Source organism: Diachasma alloeum, unplaced genomic scaffold (genome assembly GCF_001412515.2).
Source record: "Diachasma alloeum isolate Michigan unplaced genomic scaffold, Dall2.0 Dall_scaffold_00513, whole genome shotgun sequence".
In the NCBI taxonomy this organism is placed as follows: Eukaryota; Metazoa; Arthropoda; class Insecta; order Hymenoptera; family Braconidae; genus Diachasma; species Diachasma alloeum.
The window spans coordinates 577,374-591,674 of NW_021680645.1; the positions used below are offsets into that span (position 1 = coordinate 577,374).

A 14,301-nucleotide genomic window follows, 5' to 3' on the forward strand; every position below is an offset into this window, starting at 1 on the left:
TGTTCCTGGCATTCTGTGCACTCACAAGAGAATGATCACTGCTGGATTCGATTCTAACGGATGCCGGTATAATCGAAGACGTTAACTGTTCGTTAAAATCAGTGTGAGATTTTTTGGCGGGTCGTGAATCATGTGCCGTATCGTGTCTATTCTTCCGCTTCATCGTCTGAATTTGAGATCACAATTCAATTGAAAACTTTCCTCTACACAATTGGAATCAAATATCGCGTGTATATTTACTTCACTTGAGTAACACCCACTCAACGACACTCTATGACTGGTTGGAAATTCGCGATGTGTTCTAGACGATGTTTAACTCGGAATGAGAGGAAAACGGAGGGCAGAGTTCTTCGACCCTTTCAAAAAATCGTGAAAATAGTATGAAACTATGCAAAAAAAATTAGAAACTGAAAGGAAGGGGTGGCGGGGGAGGTAGGCATGTCCAGAAGGTATCGACATTGGTGGAGGTGCTGGCAATATGAACCACATATGGTGCAATAATCCAGGTATCCTGGTAAGGTAAAAGGAGGATCCAAAAAATTGATACGTAGACCGTGGAGATTAACCAGTTGATTTATAAGTCCACGTGTGGGGAAAAGTACAAAATTTTCCGTTACGATCACCAGTAGAAGAATTTAGTGCAAGTTTTTGTCCAAAAAATGCTCCGAATGGGGAATTCAGAGAGACAATGGAAAAGAGGCTAAATTGTTGACTCCAAACTTCGAACTCCAATATTTTTCGAATTGAAATGTTAATCTTGAAAAGGAAACTAGAAGAGGATTGATAAATGTTTCCAATGAAATAATTTAATGATGAGTTAATAATAATAACTTTTAATAATAATCTAATAATATTCATGATTAATTTATTCTGATGATAAACCCCGAGTTCGGGCCATCAAAGACGCCGATGTACGCCCAACATTGGCATCAATCATCAGCCAACCATCGGTGAAAAAAAAAGTAAAAATCGTTCACTTATAATCATTTTATAACCCTTCTTAACCATTCCAGTGAACCAAAAAACACTGAGAGAAATGTTCAGTAAAAATTACGGAACTCACAATTCGCTCATCGATTACGAAATCGAATCAGAAAACTTAAATGACGACATCGTAATCTTTCACAAGAGATTGAGGTAAAAATTGCGGAAAAGATACGTAATTTTTATTAAATATTTCTCTCCGTGAAGAGAATAATGAAATTTAAAAAAAATTGCCCCCGGTGGGATTCGATCGCGAATCCTTCTGATCTGTAATCACGCTGTCCACTGGCGTATCTGAAATTTCTTATGAAGATGGATTTTTTTGGAGTATATGAATACCACGGGGTGTTTTTGTTTGAATCCACGAATGCGATTATCAACAATTAATTAACTAATGTGTAACTCCAATGAGAAGAGTTAATGAATTAATTTACTATTCTTCAATTATTTTAGGCCTTCATTCGGGGTATCGATATCTATATTCTACATATTAGGAGAGAGGACGGACGCATGCCATCCATCCATTTATTCGAAAAATTAGTTTTTGTCATTCCGGCCGTGAGACAGCGCTTCACGGACGCTCCGCTCCGCGTCCGTGAATCTCTGCCTACGGCGGTCATAACAAAAAATACTGTTCGTCATACGGCCAAAATAGTATATTTCGTCACTAAGCCGAAAGAAACTTTTCTGGCGAATATGAGTTGAACAGCATTTTTTGTTATGACGGCCGTAGGCAGAGATTCACGGACGCGGAGCGGAGCGGAGCGTCCGTGAAGCGCTGCCTCACGGCCGGAATGACAAATAGTATATTTCGTCACTAGGCCGAAAAAAACTTTTCTGGCGAATATGAGTTTGTAGCCCGAGCCGAAGGCGAGGGCTGCAATCATATGAGCTAGAAAAGTTTTTTTTGACCGTATGACGAACAGTATTTTTTGTCATTCCGGCCATAGGCAGAGATTCACGGACGCGGAGCGGAGCGTCCGTGAAGCGCTGCCTCACGGCCGGAATGACAAAAAAGTTTTTTTCGGCCTAGTGACGAAATATACTATTTTGAACATCTCAGAATGCAAATGACGTAGAGGGATTTTTGCAATAAGCTTTTTGATAGATGTCATTTTTCCATACAAAAAAGGTTCTTGCCGAGAAAGCGATATTTTGCTTCGATCCTGAGATATTGTAACTAATTGGCTACTGAATCTGGAGATGGTTTTCAATGAATATTTTTGAACCTACGGTAAATGGAAAAAATTTTATCGTAGCTTTTTTGTCGGACTCATTTTGCTCTATAAACAAGGGGAGGTTGAAGTCTATCCGACAGAATGCATGTGACTTTTTGCGTTATTATTACAGAAAGGAGGTATGATACTTTGAAAGATTTATACACAAATTTCTCTGTCTCATTTACATTCCGAGAGATTTTCGGAAAAACTAATTTTTTGGAAGGACTAAATTTTGTTTTTCTCTTTATTTCACCTCTGGATTCTTTAGAGCGCCAAAAATAAAAATAGGAGTTGGTTAGGAATTTTTCAGAACTTATCGTTAAAAAAACAACAAGAATTCGGAACGACCTCAAATGAACGGTTGAAATTTTCTTTTTGAATTTTAGATGTAAAAATACATAGATACATGGAAAAATATATTTCTCTCAAAAAATTGAGAAAAATTCCGCCAAAATCAATAGGTTCAATTTTTTTTGTTGTGTTTAGTGACTCGTAATTAGAATTGAAAAAGAAGTTTTTAGAAGAAAACAAATTGAATCTTCAATATCTCCGCCGGTAATTGAGGTAAAGATCTTCGGTTGCAAACATTTTTCTTCTTTTGGACTATACTTTCCAATAAATAATGGGAAGTCTTAAAATTTTTAAGCAATTTTTCATATAGAGAATTGGCGGATTCTCACATAGATGTATAATAACGGTTATAAATTTAAAAAAAGTTTCATCTGTAGAGATGAAAAATGAGAGTAGTGTTCATTTCAAAATATACAGTAGACTAATCCAAAATGAATTCAAATAAAAATTGATAAAGGAAAAATGAAGTTGCATCTATGTAGACAAAAAATCACTGTCATATTTTTTGGAAAATGTGATGGTTATAAAGTAGGGGGAGAGGAATTGTGACAGCCGTTATATGACGGATTATGTAACGCATTTGCATCTCTAGTTCCAAATCCCGTGACCGTTCCCATTTTTTAAATTTATCAACTACTCGCAATGACACAAATCATATCAAATGGAAAATAGTACTAATACCCAATCCTCTGTTAATAAATTAACTGAAGCAGTTGATAGGTGAATCCCCCGACTATCATTAACCTCCCTTTGTGTACATCGAATTCATAATGAATCCATGAATGATTAAACACACATTGACTGCGAGAGTGTATCATCTCTGCATGTTATCAGTGTACGAACATTGCACGTGCCCGCTGAACGCACAAGAAAAACAAATGGCCTCCGGCTCAGAAAAATCGGTGGTTCCCCGACTGCACAAATACTAAAGTAAGAGCAAAAATGATATATGTCCAACTATAAAAGACTCCGCTTCATCCCTCACTAGCATCAGTTCTTGAGTCTTCTCGTTCAGACAAAGTCGAGAGCATCAGACTGAAGAATGAAGTTCGCAATTTTTGCATTGTTGGTTGTGTTCGCCATTGTGGCTACCGCTGAACCTGCTGGGGTTCCTAGGCCACGCCCGGTCAAGCCCATTCGTCCTAGGCCTCCGGTGAGACCAGTGAGACCTCATCCGGTAAGAAGATGCATTTATCTATGATTTGATTCTTACACTCGTCCAAGTTTATCGACTTTTCCAGAGGCGACGAACTCCGATTCAATAAATAAAACAATTTAGAAATGTCGCAATGTATTCAAATTCATCCATTTAATTCCACGAGGAAAAAAATAATAATCAGACCAAATTTTTAGTCTTCAATTCTCAATTTCTGTCATTTATTCCATTCATCCTACTTACTAAAGATGAAGAAACGTGAAGTTGTTTTATATCGAAATATCTCGAAACTGCCTGACCCCTAATCCTCAATTCTGATTGGTCAATGAGTCACGTGAAGTAGTCGCTGAAAAAAAACCCCGGTATTTTCAAATTCTTCAAACGCCAAAAATTTTTTCTGCGTCATATTTTTAATTTTTTCATGTGTGAAGTTGATCTTTATATCAAAACATATCTCAATTGCCTAATTGTTGATCATGAGAAAAAAAAACAGTATTTCTAATTTTTTTTAACTCACAAATTATTGTTCACTTCCCAAATTTTAATTTTTTCATGTGTGAAGTTGATCTTTATATCAAAACATATCTCAATTGCCTAATTGTTGATCATGAGAAAAAAAAACAGTATTTCTAATTTTTTTTAACTCACAAATTATTGTTCACTTCCCAAATTTTAATTTTTTCATATTTATTACATGCCAAAATAATCAGTTCTTGCTTTTCAGATTTTCATACATAAATTCTAAACTTTACAAAATTCACGAAAATTCTGCGATTTCCCAAATAATTCGAGAAAAATCTGTGATCTACGGTTATCTGGAAAACTGAAATTTTCCGAAGAATTCAAGAAATTTTTTCAGTTCTCTAGGAAATCAATTCATAACCCTCCCCTGATTTTTCAACAATTACAAATTTTAATCAGATTATTTTAAAAAGTAAAAAAAAAAGAATTAATCGAAGATTAAAAATTATTCATCGATGCTTCACTCTTCATTCTCTTCATTCTCTTAATTCTCTTTAAGTCATTATCAATATTTATAAAACATCTATGAGACATTTTCACAACAAAAATATGAGCGCGCGCACAGATCTAGTTATATCAAAAGAGAAGGATAGAAATCGAATTTGTGGGTATTCGAAAAAATATATCGATTTTAAAACTTTCCGGAGACACTGAAAAATTAATTTTCTTATTTCTTTCCGCCTGCGTTAAAACATTTTGAAAATATAAGAACAATTATGGGACGTAAATTTTTTCGAGTTTTGTGGCATGAACCCTTTTTTTTACAGTGTCAGTACAACAATTTTCCTATTTTTTTTCTCCGCGAATTTCGTTAATTAATAACTTCTTAACTATCTATTTACCCCAAAGCCAAAAGTCGAAGAAGAACTTTCGACTCAGAATTTCAATCTCGTCCATCCTTCAAAATTCCGATCAATAGTTTTAGAACATCTTGTATATGAAATTGGTCCGTATTATATATATTTCTTCATGTTTTTCTCTCTCTGTTGTCATTAGCGCCTTCGTCGATCACCTGAACCAGAGCCGAGTCGTCCAAAACCTCTGCCAGTGCCTCCCCGTCCACCACATCCCGTGAGAAAATATTTTAGTTTATTCCAAATTTCAGGGAAGAAGTTGTAAAATGGATATAGTATTTCAACATTAGATATTTTTTTTATAAATCCAAGTTCAAAAGGGACGGCGTATATTTTTTCGATGTCTATTTTGAGGAAGTTTCAGAAGAATTTTTGTGAAACTCATTTCGTTTTACCACTTCAATACTGAATTTGTTCTCCAGTCGTTTGAATCACAATTTTCTGATTATGTGAATTTTTCCTATATCAGAGACTTCGTCGTGCACCTGAGCCCGAGCCAAGTCGCCCAAAACCCCTGCCAATACCTCCACGTCCACCTCATCCCGTAAGTATCCCCGCTGATATCAAGATTTGCAATTGACTTTGGGGGGTCACGTCAAATGATCACTGCCAAAATATCACACGACAAAATATCATGATGGAAAAATATCATAATAAAATAATATCACTTAGATAAATATCATATTCAAAAATATCAAATGATATTACAATGCGGTCATTCGTATAGCGTCGTCGTCGTATATATATTGAGAAGGATCGTGCTTTGGAAGGTTTAATTGCTAGTTTTGACGTTGATAATATTTTGGGTTTCTTGAAAGGCATCGCACTAAATCTCTAAAAATGTCTGTTAGAAATATTTGAAATGATTAAATGATGTAATTTGATGATGGCTTTCGATTTTTTGATAGGCATTGCATTGGATTTGCCTTAGAGAAGATGTCAATTTTGATTTTTTTTGCATTTAATAAAAACACAATTCATATCATTTGTTGATATTTCTTATGATATTTTGTCGTGTGATTGTTATATGTGATTTTTCTGGTGTGTGATTTTTTTTCCGTGTGATATTTTGTCGTGTGATTTTTTTTTGTGATATTTTTCCATGTGAGATTTTGTCGTGAAGCCGACTTTGGTCATGAAAAACACTTATCGATGCTTCACTCCTTACAGAGACTTTAAATCAACACATAGAGTGCGGCCTCAGTGTCAAGATGGACCATTTTCTGGGGGCAAAACTACTGGATGTAAAACGATCGTAATATTGAATTCTTCAACAGACATTTATTATTGTGTATATTGTACTATGCATTCTCCATGATAAATAAATAGCCAGACAGTACAAAATTTTATGAAATGTTGTCGAGATAATTTATTATAATCAATTAAAATTGCTCTTGGAATCAATTCTTCGATTACGATGTTACAAACGTAGTCGTTCTTCATGGGCCATGTGGGAGGCTCCGTGCAGATTAGGACGCCTCGGAACTCTTACTTTCTGCGCTTGATTCAAATTCCGGCACTGAAAAACTGGTCAACAAAAAACAAAATAAAGCGTCATCAGCAGCGGCGGTTAGTCACCATGTAGAGGGGAAATTACTCTTCCAAAAGATCAACGTCTGGACATCGTTGTTTATAAACAGAGATATTGGGATTTTGAGTCGACAACAATTGTTCACATTGCCCCACCTTCCCCTACTATTCCTCATTTTGATTCGTAATTAACCCTCGATCACACGCGCTCAACTGCGCTCGGTCGCCAGCCTTCATCCTTTGCAGGGTTAGCGCAGCGCCAGTGGGTTAAGGAGAGTCTACATTAAACGCGCGTCATCTGTTCGCGTCACTTTCCTAACTTAATATATCTATATTTATTGCAACGCGACGTAAACGGAGGATCAATGCCGACTGTAGACTCTGCCTTACAAAGCGCCGCCTTTTCTCGATTTTTTCTTGTTGCATACAAAATTATGTATGGAAAAATTTGTAAAAATTACAATGCCTAGTTCAAACCCTCTAGAATGGACTAGTAAAATTCCTATCTTTTGAGAAATCCCATGAATACCATGAAAAATAATTATTTAGTGAGACTGATACGGAAAAGCGGCTTCTCGCCGCCCGGAGTCAGTGGACTCGTGTAGTCGGTTTTTAGGCGCGCTGTTGCCACGTCGTTCGTTTCAGTTCAGATATACTAGGAACGTCAACATCTCTATCACGTGCCGTGTTTGGCGTCTCATAAAAATGCAATTTTTTTTTAAAGCATAAATGGTGTTTAATTCGAGAAAAATGTGGCAACACCGCGCTAACCGTAACGCGGGCGGCGCGTTGCTCACCGAGCCAGTGGACTCGGATGGGCACTGAACGCCAGTTCAGGAGCCTTAAGAAGATTCTACAATGAACGCAGCGCCGGCTTGACGCAACGCATGAAATTGTCAAAATAATGAAAAAACACTTGAATGATTGATTCACACAGTTGCACGCGTCGCGTTAATCCTGCGTTGCGCTTCATTGTAGAATCTCCTTAAGGGGAGACCGCGGTGAAATTTGAAAGTCTCGGCTCGGCCTTAAGAGCCATTGGATGACTTTTGATATATGAAGGGATATATAAAAAAGTGAGAAAAATTTCGGACCCGAACCGTTTTGCGCCGTATATCCACCAAAAACGTCATTTTTTACGTTTGTAGCTTAAAAATGCTCCTTGGACCACAGTTTTCATCCGATTTCAACTTTTTTTTTTGAAATGTTCGCTATACTCCAACGAACAAACCCAAGTATCCGTTTTGCTTTACATTTATTAGATCATGAGAAAATGTTTTTCTTTAGTTTTCATTCTTTTTCCTCTTTTTAGCAAATGCTTAAATTCGTTGTTTTCCGCCCATTTTTTTTTGTTATAATATTTCGATTACGTATGATTACAACGTGGAATAACGAAAAACAACTAATTTTAGCATTTGCTAAAAAGAGGAAAAAGTAGAAACTAAAAAAATTATCTTCCCATGATCTCATAAATATAAAGCAAAACGGATACTTGGGTTTGTTCGTTGGAGTATAGCGACCATTAAAAAAAAACAGTTGAAATCGGATGAAAACTGTGGTACAAGGGGCATTTCTAAGCTAAAAACGTGAAAAACGAGGTTTTGGTGGATATATGGGGCAAAACGGGTTGGGTCCGAAATTTTTCTCACTTTTTTATATATCCCTTCATATATCAAAAGTCGTCCAATGGCTCTTAAGGCCGAGCCGAGACTTTCAAATTTCACCGCGGTCTCCCCTTAAGGCAGAGTCTACAATCGACATACGTCTTTCGTTTGCGTCGCGTTGCAATAAATAGAGATGCATTAATTATCTTAGCAATACGACGCAAACAAATGACGCGCGTTTACTATAGACGCTCCTTAAGGCCGAATCTATAATCGATGTACGTCTTCTGTTTGCGTCGCGTTGCAATAAATATAGATATATTAATTATCTTAGCGACGTGATGCAAATGAATGACGCGCGCTTATTGTAGACTCTCCTTAAAAGAAGCGCACTGTTGCCACGTTGGCGCTTAGCACTGCGCGCGCATTTCAAGTGGTAGTGAATCTAGCAAGACTGTCGCTCGAGCCACCGAGAGGGACCGCGCGGCGTCGCTTTTCTGTTTGTTTGACGTTTCTTTTTCTTTAGCTAGACAAATTTCCCGAGAAAAAAAATGGACAACGCCAACACTTAATTAAAGGATTGGGTTAAATTTAAAGATATGAATAAATTTGTACAGTTCCGAACAAATGATTTTGCCCGTAATTTGCAAACATTTTTTAATTATTTCATCAATTTTGCTCCAAAAGTAAACTTTCTATTTTTGTTTTCAGATTTTTAAAATGTTTTCTAACGATTCAATATCGAGATTCAAATTCAGAACTGCAAAGTTTAAATAATAAAATCATTGTAACATATTCGGAAAGTAGGATCAAATGGGAAGCTCTGAGTGCGACTTCAAAAGGAGAAGCACATTCAGTGAACATTTCAGACACATTTCACTGAAGAAAAAATAGCCAAAGTACTTGGATATCCTTAAGGATATCCAAGTACTTCGTTCAAATTGGCAACTTTTTTTCAAGCAAGATTTCAGTTTTGTCTAAAATCTTGCCGTCCCCATACTTTTTCAGATTTTTCATTATTGAATACATTTTTTCGGGAATTTCTTCAATGAATATTGTGAACAATAGTTTATTCAATTTCACACTTGACTCTCGTTGGTCTAACTTCTAATGATCATACGGCAACACTGCACATGTGTTGTATACAACCTCGTAAATTCGGTCCGAGTAGTCACTTGAGCGGACTGTTGCCAGACGTTAGGAATGCACGGATTCAAACCACCCAATATGGCCGTCGTACCAATCAAGAAGCTTTTAATTTGATTGTTTGCAATTATCTGTTCGGAAACTTATGTTTTTTAATCTCGCAAAAAAAACTAGAGAGTGTAACGAACAAAGTCATATACGGTTATGTGTACGAGAAAACGCTTTAAGACTATGAACTATTGGATTGAAGGTGGGAGTATACAGCTCTTATGGACGCAATGTGTTAAATTTCATTCTTTCAAAAATCGTTTTCTCGAAAATATGTTCGGAAACTAAAGTTTATACTGCGCCTAAAAAATACTCTTGGTCTAGTCTATAAACTCTGAAGGGGATTTCCCCCAGAAAAAATTGCCTGAACTACTTGGATATCCTTAAGAATAATTTTCCCTCAGCGTTGATTCTCGTCGAATAAATCCAGCTGTGAATATTACTCACCAAATCGGAGGGTCCGATAACGTGCAGATTTCGTTTTTAGCACATGAAACTAACCCGATGACAATAGCCATCACTAAGAACGAGAAGGCTAAGAGTCTCATGATGATAGTTTCACTAATTTTGATCGAAGAATTTGAATATTCGACTTACACGGTTGTCGTTGGTATAAACTCTCCTAGACCAGACTCGGCTTTTGTAGCTCTGGATTGTCATTAGCATTTTCATTGTTGTGTCACTTTGGAAAATGGACGACAACATTATCACAAGGGAATGGAATATTTTCGACACTTGAGAGAGAATAAATGAGACTCAAGCGTCAAAATATGAGCTCACGGATGCAATGAATTGTCGTTATCGTGAGTCTGATAATTCTGACTTGACCATCTATAAAACATTGTAAGAAGTCGTTTCGTTCAGTGCGAATCGTCGAGATGAAATGATTCTGTTTTTCATGGTGACGTGGATTGTGATACGAAGAGACAAATTAAGAAAAGTAATATAGGTACTTCCAACGGTACTATAAAGATCCAGGAAAAACCACAACGTGGGTTAATCGTGCAAGTCCCATTAACACGTATGAAAAAATTCACTGGGAAACCTATCGAATTCGCTAGAAAGTTCTATTGGAATTCTATAGGAATTCTCTGGGGGTTTCTATAGGATTTCTATTGAAATTCCATTGGAAAATTCTATTTATTTTTTTTTGCGCTGAGGTCCTATGAAGTGATTTGTCCGAATGTGCATGACACAGCGAAGCGAACCTTGGAAGTTATTTTTTATTCTTCAGTCTGCATAGCTGCGATTATGATAAATGAACTCGCTTAATCTTCATGATTTACTCCTCCACTGTAAATATTAAACCTTAGTAACGATTTTTTGAACTCATTCTCATGTCATACTTATGTGCTCAACGATAAGCTAATGGGAACTTCGTCTCACCCATGTTCTCTGTCGGACGGAGATTTTCCAAGAAATATATTATGAATAGTGATATGGCGCTTTGGAGGGATCGTTTCGCTCTAAAACAATAGAGAAGTTTTCGGGACTGTCTCAGTCTCGAAAGGCATATTATTGGCTCCCGCTTTCACGACTCCAAGAAAATTCATCTCGTCTCGTTCTTTCCTTTTTCCGATTTTTAACGTATACGAGACCGAAACCGAGACTGAATATGAGACCAAACATAAAAAACTAGAAAAAGTGGAGACTGTGACGACACAAATTATCTTCAAGCCATAACCAGAGGAGACAATAGTATGCCTTCTGAGACTGAGACAGTCACCAAAATTTCCAAGTTTTTTTTAGCGCGAGACGGTCTCTTCAATACAATTCAGAATTTGAATATTTAAATTGATGATTACAATAAAAGTAATATTAACGGATTGACTACTTAATAATTTAACGGAAATTATAATTTATGGATATGGCTACGGAGCGACATGCGACGGAGAACATGGCCGACACAAATCTCATAGATTGTTTTCGTTCATTTTTTAAATATATTTTCTTGGCGTATAGCTTTTTTAGAATGGAAAATAAAGAAAAATTTTAGATTCGGAGATTGAATCTTTCACAAATAGCACCAAGACGCACCGAGAAAAAACATCTAATATCTGAAACATAATTTCTTGAGACAAGTAATGTTCTTCAATTGTTTAATTCTCTCCGACATCTCAACTCACGTGGCTCGAGAAAGGTCTCATACTTCACAATATTGTTGTACACAAGTGTGATTTTGTCGTAAATGGACTCACTCAAATCGTGTAGAAGAATCATCCATCTTCAAGTATTTATTGTTTTCATGATTTTTTTATTATGCAGTTCCAATATTTCGATATGTAATATATTCATGATATAATTCGCAACGATAGTGATAAAAGAGAATCCATTTGAGTTCCATGAACCGCAAACATTCTGAGATTGAAAGACCATTGAAAATAATTTACTTCTCTCAAGTAAATATGGTCTAGGGTGAACCAACCAGTGTTCGAATCAGACCAGTAATCGAACTAATTGGTACTTTTTCTATAAAATAAATTAGTAGAAGGTAGAGATGCCTCGCGTTATACATGAAAAATAAAATTATGACATTTCCAAATGATATTGTGATGATTGAAAATGTCTAAGTTACCTTATTACCAGCGGAAAAAACAGTTTTCGATGACACGCCGCCAATAGCATATTCCCATTCCAGAATACGCATTTCGATTACTTGGTTTTCACACATTTTCACCCTACGTATTAGGAAATTTTTTACTCAGTGTGGAATAATGATTCCACATGTGATCGAAATATTTGCACAGCTAAGTATCAATCCCGATAGATTGAGGTCCGTGAGCTTCATGGATACGAAAATAAGTTTTTCATTTACTACATTTCCGACAGGACAGTTACCGAGATTATTCGTCTGACGCTCAATTCCTACGTAAACTACACTGCGCGGTGATAACAGAATCAACTTGTTCTCGAGCGTCAGAGATCAGGAAGTGATCGCTCGGGAAATTTCGCCGTGACGAAGTTTAAGTTATAAAAGCATGGACCAGTGCTATAGTTAATTAGTTGTGTCGTAGAGAAAAATGAAATTCATCATATTCACGATTTTGATGATCTGTGTTGTCTCGGGAACAGGCAGATCTATCGATGCGAGATTGAAGCAAGTCAAGGATGGGGTTGGAGCGATTGTTGTGCCCTTCCATGAGGGATCTCCCACTGGAGTAAGTCTAATATAAATAATGTAAATAATGGACTAATAATATAATACGTTGCATAATTTAATTGGTTTTCTATCTGTATTCATTAGAAGGACTCTTCTGTTACGAATTACAATTTCATCATCAGAGCACCAGCTCCCCCTCGGCCGCGTCCAACACTTTCATGGTAACTTTCATTTTTGATAAAACTTCATGATCACGATTCTTCTACACTTGGTTTTACCAATCTTTTATGACGTTCCAGGAGAGCACGGAGAGACCCATTTGATTCAAACATCCAATAACTGGGACGTACGTGTGCTAGCTAAAAGGAAAACCGGATGTTGACGAAGGCTATGCAGAGATAACTGGATTTGAAATTATTATATCGGTGTTTTTTCATTGTTGAAGGATAAACAGAAAGAGGTTGAAAAATGAATTTCTTAGACCAAAATAAAAAATGGAAAAATTATACTGTGTTGTTGGTTGCTCGCTTCGATCACTCCCATTGCGGGTGGGTTGACATTCGACTGGGTTAACAATAACTTCCCGACTAATTGTCTCTCATTAATTCATAAAAATTAGATTTTCCTATACAACTTATTTTATTGAGATATTTTTCATTCGATTTACTCAGCTCAAATTTGCTAAGTTTTGTTGTTTGATTTTCTTAATAAAAAAAAACAGGAAAATAAAATTTTAAAAAATAATGAAAAAATATTATCTATATTGAGAAATCTTTGAAAAGTTTAAAATTTAAAAAATTCATGTTCGAATTACTCCGAAACCGCTGAGACGATTTTGTTGGAATTTCACTGAAGTTTTAGTCATACAAAGTTGCAATCAATTATGATGACAAGAAATCAATTTCATCGTTTTTATCAGAGGAATCATCAAATATGTAAAAAAATGTTATTTTGCGACGTTTGTTCACAAGTTTTATTCGAAAATCTAAAGAACAGCTGCGGCGATGTTGTTCAGAATCTAATCAGTTCTAACGCACGAGTGTGCGTAAAGTAAATTCTCGTGCGCAAAGCTTGGCTTTAAGTACTCGTGCACAAATAGTAAATTGGAGTAAAAGGGCACAAATTTCGTTTTCGACGAATGTGAAGTTTACAGGCCGAGCCGAAGGCGAGGTCTGTATTCACATTCGTTGATACCGAACTTTATGCCCGAGTGGTCTAGTCTATTTTATGCCACATCGTGCAGAAGTCAATTTTGCGTGTGATAAGCTCGACTTATTGCACGGCGTGCCATAAAAAAACATATTACCCCCACTACCATCCCGAGCAGTAAACTCGGTGCCACAAAAATAGGATGCATTACACGTGCGTGCAAAAAGGTGGAACTTTACGCACTAGTAACACAATATACTATTAAAATATACAAGCAAACAATTTTGAAACATAAAGTCGATCGGGAATCTTCTGAATTTTTGGGAAAATTTATCAGATTTCGAGAAAAAAGTGGAGAATCGGTTCACGTCAACAATTAAAGTTTTGTTTTGCGATTTCCCCCATGAAGCAGAGATCACCATCAATATTAAATTTCAGTAATATTACAAGGATTTGACCCTTAGATTAATGAGGGTGAAGAACATGTTGATCAAATTTTATAAATAGTATAATATTAATAATCTAATTTTTTCGATTAAGGATTAATTAAAATTTGATTATATGGAACTGTAAATTTACCATTAAATGAATAGTTCAAATTTCTTAAAACGGGGATTTTTGATTACACAAATAATCA

General features: G+C 36.2%; 1 protein-coding gene and 2 long non-coding RNA genes across 3 annotated transcripts; 2 read left to right on the forward strand and 1 right to left on the reverse strand.

The window, feature by feature from the left end:
• The first annotated feature begins 3,395 nt into the window (after nucleotides 1-3,395).
• On the forward strand, nucleotides 3,396-6,436 carry LOC107042718 (apidaecins type 14). The gene is made up of 4 exons (XM_015263877.2): nucleotides 3,396-3,732; nucleotides 5,230-5,304; nucleotides 5,557-5,631; nucleotides 6,258-6,436. The coding sequence occupies exons 1-4, from the start codon at nucleotides 3,598-3,600 to the stop codon at nucleotides 6,264-6,266; spliced, it is 294 nt and encodes a 97-aa protein (XP_015119363.1). The 5' UTR covers nucleotides 3,396-3,597; the 3' UTR covers nucleotides 6,267-6,436.
• On the reverse strand, nucleotides 6,349-10,041 carry LOC107042719. The gene is made up of 2 exons (XR_001461176.2): nucleotides 9,863-10,041; nucleotides 6,349-6,614 (listed from the first exon to the last, which is right to left on the reverse strand). It is a non-coding gene; the product is annotated as an uncharacterized LOC107042719 (long non-coding RNA).
• A 553-nt stretch (nucleotides 10,042-10,594) lies between these two features.
• LOC107042722 lies at nucleotides 10,595-12,967 on the forward strand. Its single transcript, XR_001461177.1, has 4 exons — nucleotides 10,595-10,710; nucleotides 12,245-12,573; nucleotides 12,660-12,736; nucleotides 12,815-12,967. It is a non-coding gene; the product is annotated as an uncharacterized LOC107042722 (long non-coding RNA).
• The last annotated feature ends 1,334 nt before the right edge of the window (nucleotides 12,968-14,301 follow it).